The sequence below is a fragment of the Chlamydotis macqueenii genome, chromosome 1 (assembly GCF_036417535.1).
Source record: "Chlamydotis macqueenii isolate bChlMac1 chromosome 1, bChlMac1.mat, whole genome shotgun sequence".
NCBI lineage: Eukaryota > Metazoa > Chordata > Aves > Otidiformes > Otididae > Chlamydotis > Chlamydotis macqueenii.
Genome location: NC_141556.1, coordinates 43673737 through 43689800, shown reverse-complemented (window position 1 = coordinate 43689800; position 16064 = coordinate 43673737). Strand labels below are relative to the sequence as shown.

At 36.0% G+C, this 16064-nt stretch overlaps 1 protein-coding gene across 1 annotated transcript in view; it reads right to left on the bottom strand.

The window, feature by feature from the left end:
* Window positions 1-2328: 2328 nt before the first annotated feature.
* PTPRQ (protein tyrosine phosphatase receptor type Q) overlaps window positions 2329-16064 on the bottom strand; it is a 138599-nt gene continuing 124863 nt past the window's right edge. Inside the window, exons 56-63 of the mRNA XM_086740047.1 lie at window positions 13981-14071; window positions 12503-12579; window positions 9933-10067; window positions 9696-9821; window positions 8084-8232; window positions 6162-6297; window positions 2652-2775; window positions 2329-2366 (exon numbers count right to left, since the gene is read on the bottom strand). Coding sequence (XP_086596173.1) covers window positions 2329-2366; window positions 2652-2775; window positions 6162-6297; window positions 8084-8232; window positions 9696-9821; window positions 9933-10067; window positions 12503-12579; window positions 13981-14071 — 876 coding nt within the window. The remainder of the gene's footprint in view (window positions 2367-2651; window positions 2776-6161; window positions 6298-8083; window positions 8233-9695; window positions 9822-9932; window positions 10068-12502; window positions 12580-13980; window positions 14072-16064) is intronic.

The window sequence follows — 16064 nt, the reverse complement described above, 5'->3', positions numbered from 1 at the left end:
AAGGTAGCACGTATCAGATTGTTTACATCAAATTGTACAATCAAGTACTTTCATTACTTTTCAGTTTTTCACTTTGCCTCTAAAGAAGAGAGTCACATTTTACAGAATCGTACTAAGTTGTCAGACAAGCATGCTACCGAATGTGGTGTTTGACCACAGGCAGGTCCCCTAAAGGAGGATGTAGGAATCTTCATCGTTAAATGTTTTAGAAAAAAGAAAACACTTAAGCGCATTTGGAACTTCTGGAGTTCATGTGTAAGTTGCATGAGGCTTCTTAGCTTTTCCCTCCAATCGAAAGAGGAATGACACACATACAGATATTCCACCACTGTGGATATAAGTTTATACAAGATTATGACTCTATAATGTCTATTTATCACAGTGCTGCATGCACTGCTACCAAGTACAAATACAAATCATGAAAAAAATCTGTAAGTCCCTATAAGCAATTTGTCAGAATACTTTAAAGTACATGTATAATAAATGAAGAACACATGTTTCATAGAAACCAAATGAAACTAGAGCTGTACCGAATGCTTTGCCAGAGACTAGAACAGCTGTGGACATCACCTCTTGCTCCCTCTATCCCACTTTAAAAGGCATTGTTTTCCTTTTAGCTTGACAGGTGATGTTTACAATAGCGTCAGTCTTCCTGAAAGACAGATTTCCCAAAATATCTCTGTAGACTATTTCCATCTCCTTAAACGCTGTCTTTTGATACTCATTTTAGATATTTGGTACTTTCTGCTAAATTACAAAGGGTCCTCACTGCATCATCCTTCTCAGCTTTTAAAACTACATCAAACACCTGCTGTCATTTACTTACCAAAAAAAATGTCAGGTTACCTAATGTATAGTATTTTCTGTCTGGCAGCTACAGTTAAGAGATGGAAAGCTTTCTTCATTTACTACTCTGTTCAGAGTGTGCACACATAAACATACCCACACGCGTACACCTTTCAAGGTTCTGAAGAGGTTTGTCTGACTTGCCTGAGCTTGATGACTCAACAAGGCTATGGATTTCTTCTGTCTAAACAGAATATATGATGGCAACTCCAGAGTCTCTTTGCTATTGTGTTTTGCATCTGAGATTAAGGTCACAGCTTTAGTATTATTCAGAATGATACATTTCTTTACATAGTGAAAATCCTACCAAACAACCCTCCCCCGCAAGAATATCAATTGAATACTGTCCCTTCCATGTGAAACCAGGGCATAGAGTTCAATTATCTTGCTGTAGCCTTCCTACTCTATCAGTTTTTGTTTTGCTTCTCAGATAAACGCTTCCTGCTTCTCTCATTCCTGTTTCAGATCTATTTCTGATAATGATAAAATATTAGTTCCCATACTTTACAGTGTCTACAGAGATTCTCCAAACCTGAGAAAGGAGCAACAACTTCTTTACTTGACAACACTGTGTCATAAAATATATTGTTATTAAATTTTGAGTAACCTTTCAAAATACTGAGCAGTGTTATGTTCAAGAAACTATAAAACACTCTATTATTCAAGTGAATCTAACACGCATTATAAAAATAATAAATTTATAGTTTTACTTTGTTTTATCTGGTTTAGAAAGCAGCAGCTATGTAAAATACCTTCTTCAGCACTGAACATATGCAATCACCATTGCACATTTAAAAAAAAACCTGCTGATTATAAGATAGCTTAAAGAGCCCCAAGTGTCCCTGAAGAGCTACTGTGTGCTGTGTAAAAGTTGAATAATCCTCCCCATGTCAGAAGGTGATTCTTCAGCTGTTCAGGATCATGAGCTGATCTGCTACCATTTGTGAAAAAAAAAATCAAGACACAAGAACACACATTTAGGTAAAGACCACTGTGATGGTATTGGAATTAATCTGCAAGAGCTGAAAACATTGAAACCAATCTAGCAAGAATGATTTGAGGAATTGTAGCTTTTACTTAAAACCAAAACATAAAGAACACAGCAAATTCACACCAAAGTTTTTTCAATGGGAATATGAAATTTTTACATCTTATTTGGCTCATTTTTCTTCTTTTACAAAGATAACTGGAAAAAAGGAATATATCCAAACACATATTCTGTTTAAATACATACTGAATGCAATATTCACATAACATCAGAAGTTCAGTCTGTGCAAAAGTACTCTGAATCATTATTGCTCAGTTATCTGAATAAAATACTTAAATATATTTATGAAGGCACATTGATAGAAGAAAAGCTGTTTCAATAATCTGTGTTTGTTTTAATCATCAAAATAGGGGAGTTCACTTTGGCCCCTGTGCTTATAAAAATATGACTTTGACTCTCAAAATCTCATTCTCTTTAATATTTAGTCTTAGTATTTACATGGTAGTTTCTTCCCATTCAAGCTCCACATCACCTACAAAAGAAACAGATATGTTACATTAATCTACCTCGTAAACAAATAGTAATTAATGGCAGACAACTGTTTTGGTGAATTTAAAAGATCCTTCAGGAAAAAAAAGTGGAAAGCTAGAGCAATGGCTATTACCACGAGGGAGACTAAAGGGTGGCAAAATGCTAGAAATTTACAGTTCTGAAGCCAAAAAATGCATGTCAAAGTATTTGTTTCTGCTTCTTAGTCTGGATAAGTTAATGTATCTGATATGAAAAAAAAAATTTGAGACAATCTGTATCTCCTTACCTTCCATAGCATCCAGAGAGTCCATCTTTTGCAGTGCTGAATAATTTACAAAACATATGGGCTGACTACTTCCCTTGCTTGTCAACATATCCAACACACATTGATGCAAAAATATATATTGTGCCTGTAAGATGTGAATTTAAAGATGTTTGATTAGAAGAAAAATGTGCTTCTAATATAAAAAAAACTTTTACATTTTATATAACATCTAAACATTCTCAAAATGAGTACAGTTTAACTCAGTAATCTCAATACTTCAATGACTGTATCATATATGCCTGATCTGATTTAATTAATTATGAGACATAATGTGTTAAAATTTGTCAAAACATGTTAATCCTTATGCCCAGTAATATATATGAAATTAGACTAATCATAACTGAGACTAACAGGCTGTTCCACAATTTTCTGTAAAGGTTTTCTTTCTGTGAAAGATATTTAATTACTTTTTGCCACTAGATTCAGACTGAAGAAACTGAACCACCTGAATATAATATTTAGATAAGAAAAATTTCCTCTTTCTAGCATAGAGAAAACCAGCAGGGTGCACTCAAATGCAAAAGTTCAAGTAAATTTACATGTTCTAGGAGCATGCACCATTGCTAAGAGAAAAAAAAACCACATTATGTTTAGTTATACTTCTTAGCAGCATTGTTTTTAACAGACTATAATGCAAAGAGTGGGCAACTAAGTTAACCTGACACTTTCAAGGACATAAAGTAACTCTGCATAATGATTACTGAAAAGAGAAAAATAAAAGAAAGCAATGTAAGAATGAAATAAAGAATGAAATGAAAGAATGAAAACAGATAGGAAGAAAAGAAATGGATTAAGTGTATCTTCACATAGGAGGACCACTGTGTGTGGAGATGCAGAAAATGACAGTATGAGACCTTGTCCAGATCGGTTTTGAACATCTCCACAGATGGAGATGACCAAAATAACTTTAACTCCCTTGACTTTTGTGCAGGTAAATACATTAGTGTAATCTTTCTGCTCAATAATTGCTATTTTGTTTCAGAACTGTCAGCAATTTTCAATTCCAATGTCTCACATCTGTAAGAGAAATTTGTTAACATGGCTATGTTTTAGGGTCACAGCTCCAGAGCCATAGGTAATTAAAAGAGACTTTCATGGGTCCCTGAAGTACACAGTACCATTAAATTTTTCAATAGCTTGCTTACTGGAGCAATAGCATGGCGTTACTTCAAACTAGCCTTTGTACTTGTTTTGGCAAGAATATGAACTTTAGCAGATCCGCTGGACAAATATGGATTTCTAGGAGGAAGGTCTTAAGTTTCAGAGGAGTTCAGATTGGTTATTCCAGTTCAGAAGACAGACTCTGAAAGCTCCATAATCTCTTGCTAAAGCTACCTGTGACCATGCAGCAAAGAAAATCTTTCAGGGTTTGCCAGGGGAGAGTGAAGCAGGATACCTTGGAAATGTATGTGTGACAAATTATTTTCCTAGATACAATTAATTAATTTCTTAATTATTTGAAAGCCACCTTATGTTTGGAAGTGGGAGAGAGAATAAAAAGTTCACTAAAGATTAGGTTATGCACTTTACCCGTAGTTGAAGGGCAGGCCTTGGTAATGTACAGGCCACCAGGCAGAGTACTAAATATTGGAATTACATCTACATTAGGGAATTAAACAGTGTCTGGGTACATCACCACCTGATGGAACTGGATCATCCAAATGACTTCAAATTGTTTGGATAGTCCTTCACATAGTTTTGATCCATGTGAACCAGTACTACCTCAAATAATTTTCAGGTGTCTTTCAGGAGCTACTACAGATGATGTGTCATTCCCTATAGAGACCTGGGATGCAGCAATCTTTTGTGAAGAGTGTGATAACTGCAGAGGTGTTCAATGGCACAGATGTGGGCCATTCTATGCCCACTGGCTACACTAACAGAGAGTGACTATGTTGGCAAAAGGAAAACTATTTTGAAGCTATAATCAAGCAAAAAGCAGGTCTGAGAGCAACTGGGTTTTATTTATTTTACTCATAGATCTCACAGACAGTTTCATGGAGGGATTTCTAAACTGAGTTCTGGGAAGGAATTGCTCTCTCTGTGCAGATCTGTGCAGATCACATAAACCCTGAATTATAGACTACTAAACAGTGTTCTATAACAGAACTGTCAGAATAGCTTCACTACTGAATCTGCCATAAAAATTTATAAGATTTGGTTCTCTTTGGGCAAGTTTTAGTGCTGTCTGCATTTTGTAGTCTTGCAAAATGTTTACTGGTTTAAGATTTTATTTTGGGAGGCTTCCCATTAAATTGTCTTCCAGCCTTTGCCTTATTTCCAGATGATTCTATTTCTAGTCAAAAAAAGTGTAAAACAAAAACAAAAAAAAAGGTTTTCCCAGAATCCATCATCACAAGAAAGTCCTGGCAATTGTTTAGCTGCACAAGACTTCAAAAGGAAAAAATAAAAGCAATTGGTAATAAGACAGCACCTTACAAGAAACAGCACAACACAGTATCACCAGAAGATTTCAAAAAGTCTTCTGAACTGCAGTTGCTGAAGAGAAGTTAGGCGCTCTTTGTATATTCTGGCACACTTTTCCTATATTCTGACATAGTATAGAACAGCAGAATTGCATTCCTAACAGAACAAGTCTCCTTACGTTAAAACCAGTTTAAATCCATCAGTTGCGGAAGTTTCATCCTGAAACTGCTCACCCATACTGGGAAGTTGGTAAGTCATGCTGTAGACTCAAAGGCTTCAGGCAGCAGCCTTGAGTTAGATCTGGCCTGCAGGAGGCTTACGCCAGAAGCCTTATGCAAATACAGCTGGATTTCCATTCCACTGGGCATTTAGGATCAGCTTTAAACTCTGCTATTACTCCTTTCCAAATACCCAGATCTCCAGGTACAGCAGAGGTCTTCCTTACTAGCAGGTCATCACTAACTTATAGTCATACTCAATAAGTCTGCCAGAAATGCACTTTTTTTTGGACACAAAATCCACCATTGCCTTGATTTTGCAAACTCTCATCTATTCATAATTCTATCCATATATGTTATTTTATTTGAAGTAATTTAAAAAAGAATCAAGGAAGCATTAATGAGGTCAAAGGTAAAAGAATATTTAGAAGTTTGGAGGACAATGCTACATATACATACACAAAAAATACAGTTAAATAGTAAATAAAGTCAAAATATGCAGTGCATGAGCAAATCCATTTTTTATTCAACAACTGTTCTTCACCCAAAACTTGAAATTAACTTTCTCAAAGTCTGAGAAATTATGATTTAGGTTCTAAAAAATAAATATAACTCGCCAAGACTTTGCTGGCCAAATATACTTAACCGGATACAAGGCATACATTTGCACAATGCTTGAAATCCAAATAGAGGCAGGATCTGATAGAAAATGTATTAGTGGCTGATTGTTATGAGCTTTCTGGTCTTGTCTTGTAGGAGATCAGACGATCAGATGTCAAACTTTTTAACAACAAAAAACCAGAGCAGATAAGTATATAAATCTTACCAGATTCTGGACCATACACATTCTTTCACTTCTTAACTCAGCTACAAGTCCATAGATATCCACAAAATCATGGTCATTTACATGTTGGGTTAAGTGGTCAAGTGCAATATAAACGCCTGTTCTTCCAACACCAGCACTGCAAACATAATACACAAGATAAAATAAAATTTCGATGTTAATTTTTTTAGTACAAAATATTTTCTTTGAATATTTTCTGTTTAAATTAAGTTCATAGTGAAAAGAAAAGTTTGGAAAAAATTCCATCTTTTTCAGTATTTACTTTTGTGTGCATGTGTGTGTCTCCTTGCTGAATGGAATCAAGTGACACCTGTATTTGAGCTATGTTCTGATTTTGATTTTACAGGAGGCTGCATCGGACAAATGAGATATAACTAAACCAAACCTCTATAACTGGAAAAATGGTCCTACAGATTTTCTGTGAAGTTTTTAGACCTCGTTAATTCAAAGATAAAAACCAAGATTTTGTGATGTCACACCTGGATTCTGTGATGTTTTTGGTATTTAAGACAAAACAACACAGGATCTAAAGAAATATTTAAAAGAAAATACTTTTAAGAGGAGGATGAGTGTGCAACACACGCTGGCTGATAGTGTTTCATTTAAAGTTTTGAAAATGAGCAGGGTTTTCTCAAAATCACTGTCAGACTTCTCTGCAATTGGTGTAATATATGCAGGGTATATCACTGTACATAATCAGGGAATATATCGTAAAGCTCTCTTGAACCTGCAAGATCTAATGAGCAGAAAGTAACAAATGAGTTTTCTGGATATGAGAACACATAATGCTCCTTTATAATCATCAGGAATTTGAGCACAGGTGGAGTATCTGGCCCCTACTGGCCCCTTTGTGTTGTGAAAAGGGGATGGGATTGATTGCAGAGGGGCCCCAGAGCACGTAAGTGTCCTGAAAATATGAAGACTGTGTAGTTCTCTCCTGTGATAATCTCTCAGACCCTTGCAGTAGAGGGAAATGTCAAATTGTCAATGACAATGATATAAAATAAAATGAGGCTTTATCACCCATTGTGGGTGGCACCTGTAGGACACTGAAGACAAATAGAAAGAACTCCCATGCATGATAAACTGGACAGCTAGGGAAGAGATCTGTAGCATTAAATCCAGCTTCTCCTTCTACATATTTCCAGACTCACAGCACGTGAGAAGGAGGCAAAGAATCAATTCCAGACCTCTGAGTTCAGATCACTATTTTGGAGTGTGCCCACTCATTCAGTGGGAACACTGACCTGCATATAAAATGCAGACACACTCACCACTTTCCTGAAGACTTAGCCTTCCCCACACACTTACTCTTTGAAATAGCAGTTTAAGAGTGCTGAGTATGAAATCAATGGGAACTATGACAGCTGAACACCTCTAACGACCAGACCATTTATTCAAGAGCCTAAATATAGATTTTAGCTGTGTACAGACATCCAAGCTTGAAATCTGGCATTTGCAAACTCTTATTCCTATTTGTCATTCTCTGTGGCTCCCAAATAGTTTCTTTCTTTTGATATGTGACATGTACATTCTAAACAGTTTTTGATACTTCTTGCTTAAGAAGAGCTATAATTTTAATAGAAGCAATGAAAACCAACATGCCATTTGCTATTCCTCTTTTTACGATAAAGAGGATAATTGAGATAAATCCAGCAGTACCTTACGGCAATTGTTGAAGTAACTGTTTCATAGACATCACCTCAATAGGATTTCCACGAATGGAAGAACTGACATGTTGTGGTATTTTACCTCCTAGAAAGGTTTATGGAGCACTGCTAGAGAAACTTTCACTACTGTCCACTACTAGAACCATATGTGTGCACTCAGTTTTCATTGTTCTTCTTCTGGTAACTTTCCTTAAAAGATAAGATATTAAATGATGATTTGGTGAATACACTTACCTGCAGTGAACCACCATTGGTGTATTATCATGTGCTCGACTTGCACGGATAAGTTTTACAAAATGGATAATTGGTGCAGTAGTTTCAGGGACTCCATGTTCCGGCCAAGAAGTAAAGTTACACTGCCGCACCATCATGCAGTCTCCATGCTGAAAAATACAAAAGGCAGCTTTTTTTTTTCAGAAGAAATGTGACAGAAGATACAGTAAGTTATATGTAACCAACCACTTGCTCTTTTCATATTGCAAGAAACACTGAACAACTGTGAATAATTACATGTAGCAACTACTTTGGGTCTATATTTTTAAAATAGATCAAAATAAAAACAAAAGAGATGTGACTTTGGATACAATATGGCAATAATTGTGAATGATTTGCCTCACATATGCTTTTTATCTTCACTGGAAGATCATCAAGAATCCATTCACTTGTGAGTGGAAGATGAAATACAATCTTAAAGCCAGAAATATGGCACATTTAATGACATGCTTATAAAGGAAACAGCTTCTTGTGCAGGAAAGTTCAGCTGTAGTAAATGTATCACTTAGTCAATTCAAGTTATGTTTCATTTTCTTTTCAGCCTCACCTTGTTTAACACAGGTGACTTTGCATTTTGCTGGCATGCATTTTTACTCTAGATACTCCCTTCTTCAGTCTTGTTTACTCTGTCTTATTAAAGCTGAATAAAAGTTATCTTCTCTCACTCATTTTAAAATGTTGAATTGTCCTAGGCTACTTGCACAACATATCCGGCTGGGGTGACCATTGAGATAATCCCCTAACTGCTGTGTTCCTTTTGTCACGTGCATGTGCCACAGGATGGTAAGGAATGTGTTTGGATAGCCCAGTTTAGGTTCTAGGATTTGGCTGCACTACATACAACACAGGTCAATGTCGGGAGTGCAAAAGAAGGCTGACATCATCTTGGGTCATTATGTCCAGATTGCTTTTTGAGCTCACCTGCTGATCTGACTTAGCACCGCATGCTAATTTTTCCAAAGAGTGGAAACTATAGTCATGGATCATTACAAAGATGAACATCTACGCTATACCCCTCACCCCCCTTCCCAGCACAAAGAGTAGGAGTAATACTGATGATTCTCATTTATATTGGGTGAATCTCCTGGGGGTGGAGGCCAATACGGCTGGTGGTACAATGCAAAACAGCTGCACTGCACCAGAGAATCTTGCCCTTTAATCTGAGAGGGATACATTCAAAGGGATTTGTCTGATCCCAGAATGGTTACAACTACTCCTTTTCAGAAGAGACAACTGAGGTGTCCAAATAGAAATTTCACCTCCTACTGGATCAGAGGTTCAGTAACCTTGATTGGCCCTTCATGGCATTTCAGCCACATATCTGAGCTCTTTGTGACAGAAAATTGAGAAAATTCTCAGAAAAAAAAAACAAAAAAAAAAACCCCAAAAAACCCAAAACAATAAGAAAACTGAGGAATGAAAATAAAATACAGGAAAACCAGGCAGTATGGTACATACACATTCAAAGATTAAAAGACTAATACTGAGGGGTAGTTGAATGGGATGGAGCACATCTGATGTTCTTTAAGGTGTTGGAAGATTTTTATTTTATCAGCTTCCAGTTCTGGCTTACCCTTTCAATTTTTAGATCTCTGATGGTCCAGTCTATTTGAATCTCTTCCATCAATTTAGTAATCACTATATCGCCAAACACAGTCACTGGTTTATTATCTTCTGGCCAGTACTGATGGCATCTTATCTGCAAGATGATGATTACTAATTAACAATGATCATATTATAATATTGACAGAAACTACACATAGAATTTAAAATTATATCTAATGCTATTAATTGTACACTGGTAACTTACCCGTCCTTTTTCAAAACATTGTGTAAGCATCACAAGTGTTTTTGCTCTTGTCTCCCACACCATTCTCCAGAAATCACCCACTGTTCCTGGTAATGGTCCCTGAGTTGCAATAAACTCATTTGGACATAAATAACCCTAAGAAAAATAAAATATTTAATACATAATGGTTGGCAAGGAAAAGAAGAGTTTGCATGTGACTCACAGTTGTGCCTGTAGCTTCCATGCCTAAGTCTAGAACATCATCAGACATACTAAACAAAGTGGCATAGGCCTGGCTAATCGTTGCATGGCAGATGACCTTGGAAACTTAAGGAAGTAATGGCATTTTTTCCACCATGTAGATCAGTTATGAAGCAATGCTCTAATAAAGCTTGGGAAATGCCATTCTAATGGAAATGCATTTAGCAGAGAAAGTACAGGGACACCAGGTCAGTAATTCCCATTTAAAAATATCTAAGCCTTCATTGTAGTCTTACTACACATCCAGCTGGAGGCCACCAAGAACTACATCAGGAGGCGGCCAACAAAGTAGAATTAAACAGTGCTAAGGAGCAGCAGAGACAGGGAAACAATTAAGGAGTGGTTTGAAAGCTAGTGCAAGCTACATATCACACTGATGACCTTGTCCTTCCAGTGATCATCAAAGATCTGCTGTAACTTAGGGATGGAGCTTACTGAAAAAAAAGATCTCTGATAAAAGGTCTTTGAGAAAACTACTGTAGGGGTTGACTTATTTTAGTGTTGGCTTCTGCCATTTAGTTAATTTATAAATTGATGTAAAACTTGGGGAGAAGGAAGTTTGTTGAAAAAAATCTGTGTAAATGCTGTCAGTGCATGGGTTCTTGTGGATCTATTTCCTCAAAGAAACTAAGCGTATCCTACAGGAATTCTTATGTACTACAGAAAAATCTAAAATAACAACAACAGTAATAAATTCATGCTGTAGAGCTAGGAGTCTATAATATCACAGAGTTCGGCTTATTGCTCAAATGCTTTATAGCACCACCGAAGCTCCTTGTTGGAATTATAGCCCTATAATTCACAGCGGCCTGTTACTTACTCCATCTATAATATACAGAACAGGTGGCAGTGAGAAACTATGTTAATCCTCCCTAGTTTAAGAGTGAGGTGAGAAACTATAATTCAGTGATGCAAAGCTCGCAGTTTCTTGTTTAACCAATGCAAATAAAAGTAGCAGCCAAATTCCCATTTGTTAAAACTATATACAAGACTTCTCTTTCCCTCTCTTTATATGTATGCATATGTGTATACACCTAGATAAACAGGTATGTAAATACACACTCATATTTTTTATTTACAGCTGTATGCATCCATATAGTCACACATCCACAAATATGGAAAGTGAGAGCATATAAAGGGCAAAGGTTTAGCCCTGAGAAATGGTAACCCATGAATGGTGACCTAACGCAAGATGCCTGTAAACAGTAAAAACACGCAAAATCTCAGCAGGGAACACTCTCTGCAGTTGGCTTTTGCTGCAGCTCTTTGGAAGTTGCTATTAGTGTTCCCCGCCTAAGCCTTGGCACGTCAGTTAGTGATGGAAAGGGTAAAAAATAGGCCATGCTCCAAGCTGACTGGTCTCCTTCTCCATGGTTCTGTGTATAGTCCCAGCATCAAGTAACAATGTGGCATGGCTTTTCCTGTCTGCTACCTGTCAGAATCAGAACATTCCATATAAAGTCAATAAATAGCTTTTGCTAATGAGAAAGGAAGATGCTGTTAAGATACCCTTTCTCACCTCTATTGCTCATTCTCTGTGAATGGCTCTTAGTTACCTGGAAATAACTATTTCTACTTGTCTTCTGTTAAGACTATAGTTTGCATATCTTGCTTTGTGTTTGAATACCGCTTAGTGCAAATCAAGTCTTGACCTCATGTGAGACACTAGCCAGTGCTACAACAAATTAAATGCATAATTACAAGTCACACTTTGAGCTTCTACAGGACAAAAAAAGAGGTATAAGTATAGATGAAGAATTTACTGAGAACACAACTAGAAAATGGAAGATCTAGGAAGAAAGTTGAGGATGAGAAATACAATACTAGTTTCTTCTTCAAGAAGCCTATTTGCATTTTCCTCCATCGTAATTTTCATAAAATAATAAGGGGCATACCAATCCTGCTCACCATAATTATTAGCCATTTCTACGAAACTTTTCAGTTCAGTTATCTTTATATTGTCTGGTTCATACACAATAGCTCCAACTCCTGAACCAAGAGACAACATAACGCCTGTCTAGACAATTGACCTCAGTGAGAGTTTCATATCGTCTTTAATGATAATGGTATGAGACAATGTATAGAAAGTAACTGGCTAGACACGGTCTTGATTATTGCTGAAAAATCATTGCTTAGCAATGAAAAGGGGATAATTTATATTTTTAACTAGTCATATTCAATGCCACAGTAGCCATTTGAACAATACCATGGCAACAATAGCTGTAGTGAATGAAAGAAAAATTAGAAGCCTGTTCTTCTTGCCAGTTATTTTTTGACTCTCTTCTACCAGAAAGCAAATACAGTAAAAATGGGAGAAACTTTCTACTTACAGACACGTAGCTAGCATTAATGTAGTCAGATCCGGGAACACCAGCATCAGGCATCAGCTTTACTCTATTGTTATTATCTATCATGGAAATAAAGTCTAGTTAACTAAAAGACTTGTTCAAAAACCATAGATGCATATAACAACCATTCCTGGAGTGTTAAAAAATAAAAAATATTGTTGTTGTTGCTAATCTAAGAATACTTGATACAGTAGAACACTAATAACAAAGGGAATTTAACCAATTTCCATTACTGTATAGTCATCCTTTAATGATCTAGACATATTTTAATATTTTTTTTTTTTAATTAAAATGGTGACTGTGCCAAAATCTCCAATTTGATGTATGTAGGGGAGGATCCTTTGCCTAAAGTTAGCCCATGTACTTTAACCCATGCTGTTCTAGCACAGACAACCTCCGTGTGAACCAGACAGCAAGGTCAGGGGTCTGACAGACTTTCCTATATACTTGGTGCCCAGGTCATAGGTTTGAGCCAGATCCTGGCACTTTTACATACTCTTACGTAAGGTAAGCTCATTATTACAGGAAAAAAACTGATTGAAGGTTTCCAATTTGGGCCCATGGTATGTATACAGAATTGACAAAATCCAGGAAAGATGTCATGTAAATAAGTAAATGCTGAAACCAAACATTCTGAATTTTGACATTTGGTCCTCAACTTGGTAAAATAAAAACCTAGAATACAAAGTTAAAGATTTATCAAACTTATCTGTTTACATTTCATTGTGTGTCATAAAAATAATTTTTTTTTAGTGACTAACTTAAAGTATGTCTTGAATAAGGCAACAGATAGCAGGAACAGCTGCTCTGAAAAGTTAATAGCACAGAATGTAGCATTATTAACCAAGGAATGCCATGCTCCCCATCTCACATCTCAGCTAATGCCTAAAATAATAATGACATTTCTTGTCTTATTAACTGAAAAATGAAGCAGTGTTGAGTACAGAGAGACAGACTTCTGTCTCCTGTGATAAAATCTAGCTTTGGCTTATAAATTATCATACAGTCACTCTGATCTTCTGTGGAACTTTTGCAGCACATGTATGCGTATCCACAAGAAAGCATATCCAAGCTCCTGAGGTAGCTGAATGCACAAACATGTGGATTTTATATGTTTTTAAAAAAAATTGCTTCTCAATAAAAGGAAAAAAACCCAAGGAAGAATGTTAAAGAGTTTGCTACATGGCTTGAATTACAAAGCTAAGAAACTATTGAGGCTACAGTTTCTTGCACCTGCATATTAAAGCTTGTGAGAGTAAGCTGAAAGCTACTTGCAAACAAAGCTGTTTAAAAAAAACCACAATGAAAAGACAGATTACTTGACAGAAAATTATTTCATAATGTGGACATGATTGTACTGCTATTTCAAAGGCAGATCAAACAACAATACTGTTGCATTCCAAATATATGCTGCACTACCAAAAGCAGAGAGTAAAACAGAGATTGGTAAACACACATACATGGCTTTATGTTTGGGAAACGATTCTTAGACCTGTTCCAAGGCAGATCAGCATCAGTTGAAGCAAGGTCTTCAAGAAACTTGGGAAGTTCCTGTAGAGGAATAAATGTTTGTTGGCAAACCTTTGCGTTTTCACCTTCAGTTAATATAAAAAAAATGACACAATCACTCCAGTAAGAACTATTTAGTTCTGAAACACAGTGCATTTCTGAGAACAGCTGGAAGCATTACAGAGCATTTCACCTCACTGTCAACCCCAGTTACACCAGCAATACTAGACCCAGCACTGCAGACAATGCTGTCAAGTTGAACAATTAAAGCTTACATGAACTTTCACCTTTACAAGTCTGGATAAAGTCAGCCTATCACCTTTTGTAGTTCTTTTCTGTCTTTTCATGAAGTCACATGCTTGGTTACCATGCCCTATTGACTCAGCCCTATACTTGAATAATGCCTTTTCCTGACTCCCACAGCTTGGGAGAGTTCTTGCCACAGCATGAGAACTGATGAGAATTTAATTAAGTTGAGACAACTGGCAATTAGCTATTGTTCATGGGACTGTTTGCGAAAGGGGTGGGAAGAGTTATTTTGGGTTGTACTGCACTTTCATAACTGGTCATTAGTTCTATTACTGAAGGGCAGAGATAGATAAATCATTCATAGTGAGGAACTTATTTGATGGAGGGGTTTGTGTACACAAATAGGTATAATTTCCAAAGCTGTGTAAAAGAATGGAGACAAATTAATAACTTGTTAATAGAGAAAATGTATTAACGTGACGATCTCATAGTGGTTATACGAGAACAGAAAACTCTAAAAAGCACGAATTTAGCCAGAATTTGTAAGTTAATAACTACATTAACTGTACTAGATTTTCCCTTTGTTTGAAAAATATTATATGCAAGTCTATTTCACCATCTAGCTAAGATACAAATATGGAGATCTACCTATTGCTTTGAATGAATACAATACAAAATTTTGTTGCTTGTGCTCAGTAATCCCTGCAAATTTGTCTTTGAATATTAACAGTTACACTCTAAATGAACTACTTCCAAAACTGGGGCAGATAGCCCTAGTATCAGATTCAATGTTAATTATTTTCAAGTGCTCTTTTGCTCAGGTATTTGAGACAGTTTGTCTTCTATAAATATAATTTAATTGGCAACTATTAGCAAATTATTAAAAAAATAAAGAGGTAATGAAAAATGGAAAAAAACAGGAGTCTTTTATTCCAGTGTTTTTCTTTCATTGCTAATTCAAATATTTTGTCAGCCTTATTGATAGGTTCAGCTATTAAGAATAATTTCATATGAGCATTAGCAAAATGGGATAATTTAAAAACTGATGTAATAAACCAACTCAATAATTAATCTAATCTGATATCCCATTTTGTATAATGGGTAATGTCTAACATATAAAAGAGAGCTCAAAACCCTTGAACTTTATTATATGCTATATCATCCCATGATAAATTTGTTTATTTCACCATCTGACAAAAATCCTATGGCCTGAAGCATGAGGACTACTTCACTTCTATAATTATATCCTTGATAATTTAACTGCAGGTGCTTCTGAAAAGGAGGAAAAAGATAGTTTCATGATGAAAGCAAAGGACTTTCTGACAAGAGACCTGGCTTCTTTTCCTAGCTCTGAGACATACTTCTTTGGGGAAAGAATTAGGGGAAGAATTGCAGAGAATAACTAGTTGCTCAGCTCCCTTTAAAAATCAACAAGGCACTGGATCCCATCCATGCCCTTCAAAATCTCTCTAAATATCTATGTTTTCTAGAGATGAAAAGTCTCTAGACTTTTCTGATTATGCCCCTTCTAAAAAAGTTTCTGACTTAAAATCACCTTATAAAGAATGGTTGACTTTATGTTTCTATCCATATGTTAAAGAATTAAAAAAATATGGTTAACAGACATGAAGTAAACACAAAAATAAATTAAGGACTGTAAGATACTGTAGAAAAATATCTTTAAAGGTACTAATTTTTTTTCAAAATCTTGGCTTTGAATCAGCCTCTGCCACACTCAATGCACATTTCTTTTACCTATCCAGTTGCCTCTGCCTTTTGTCTCAAT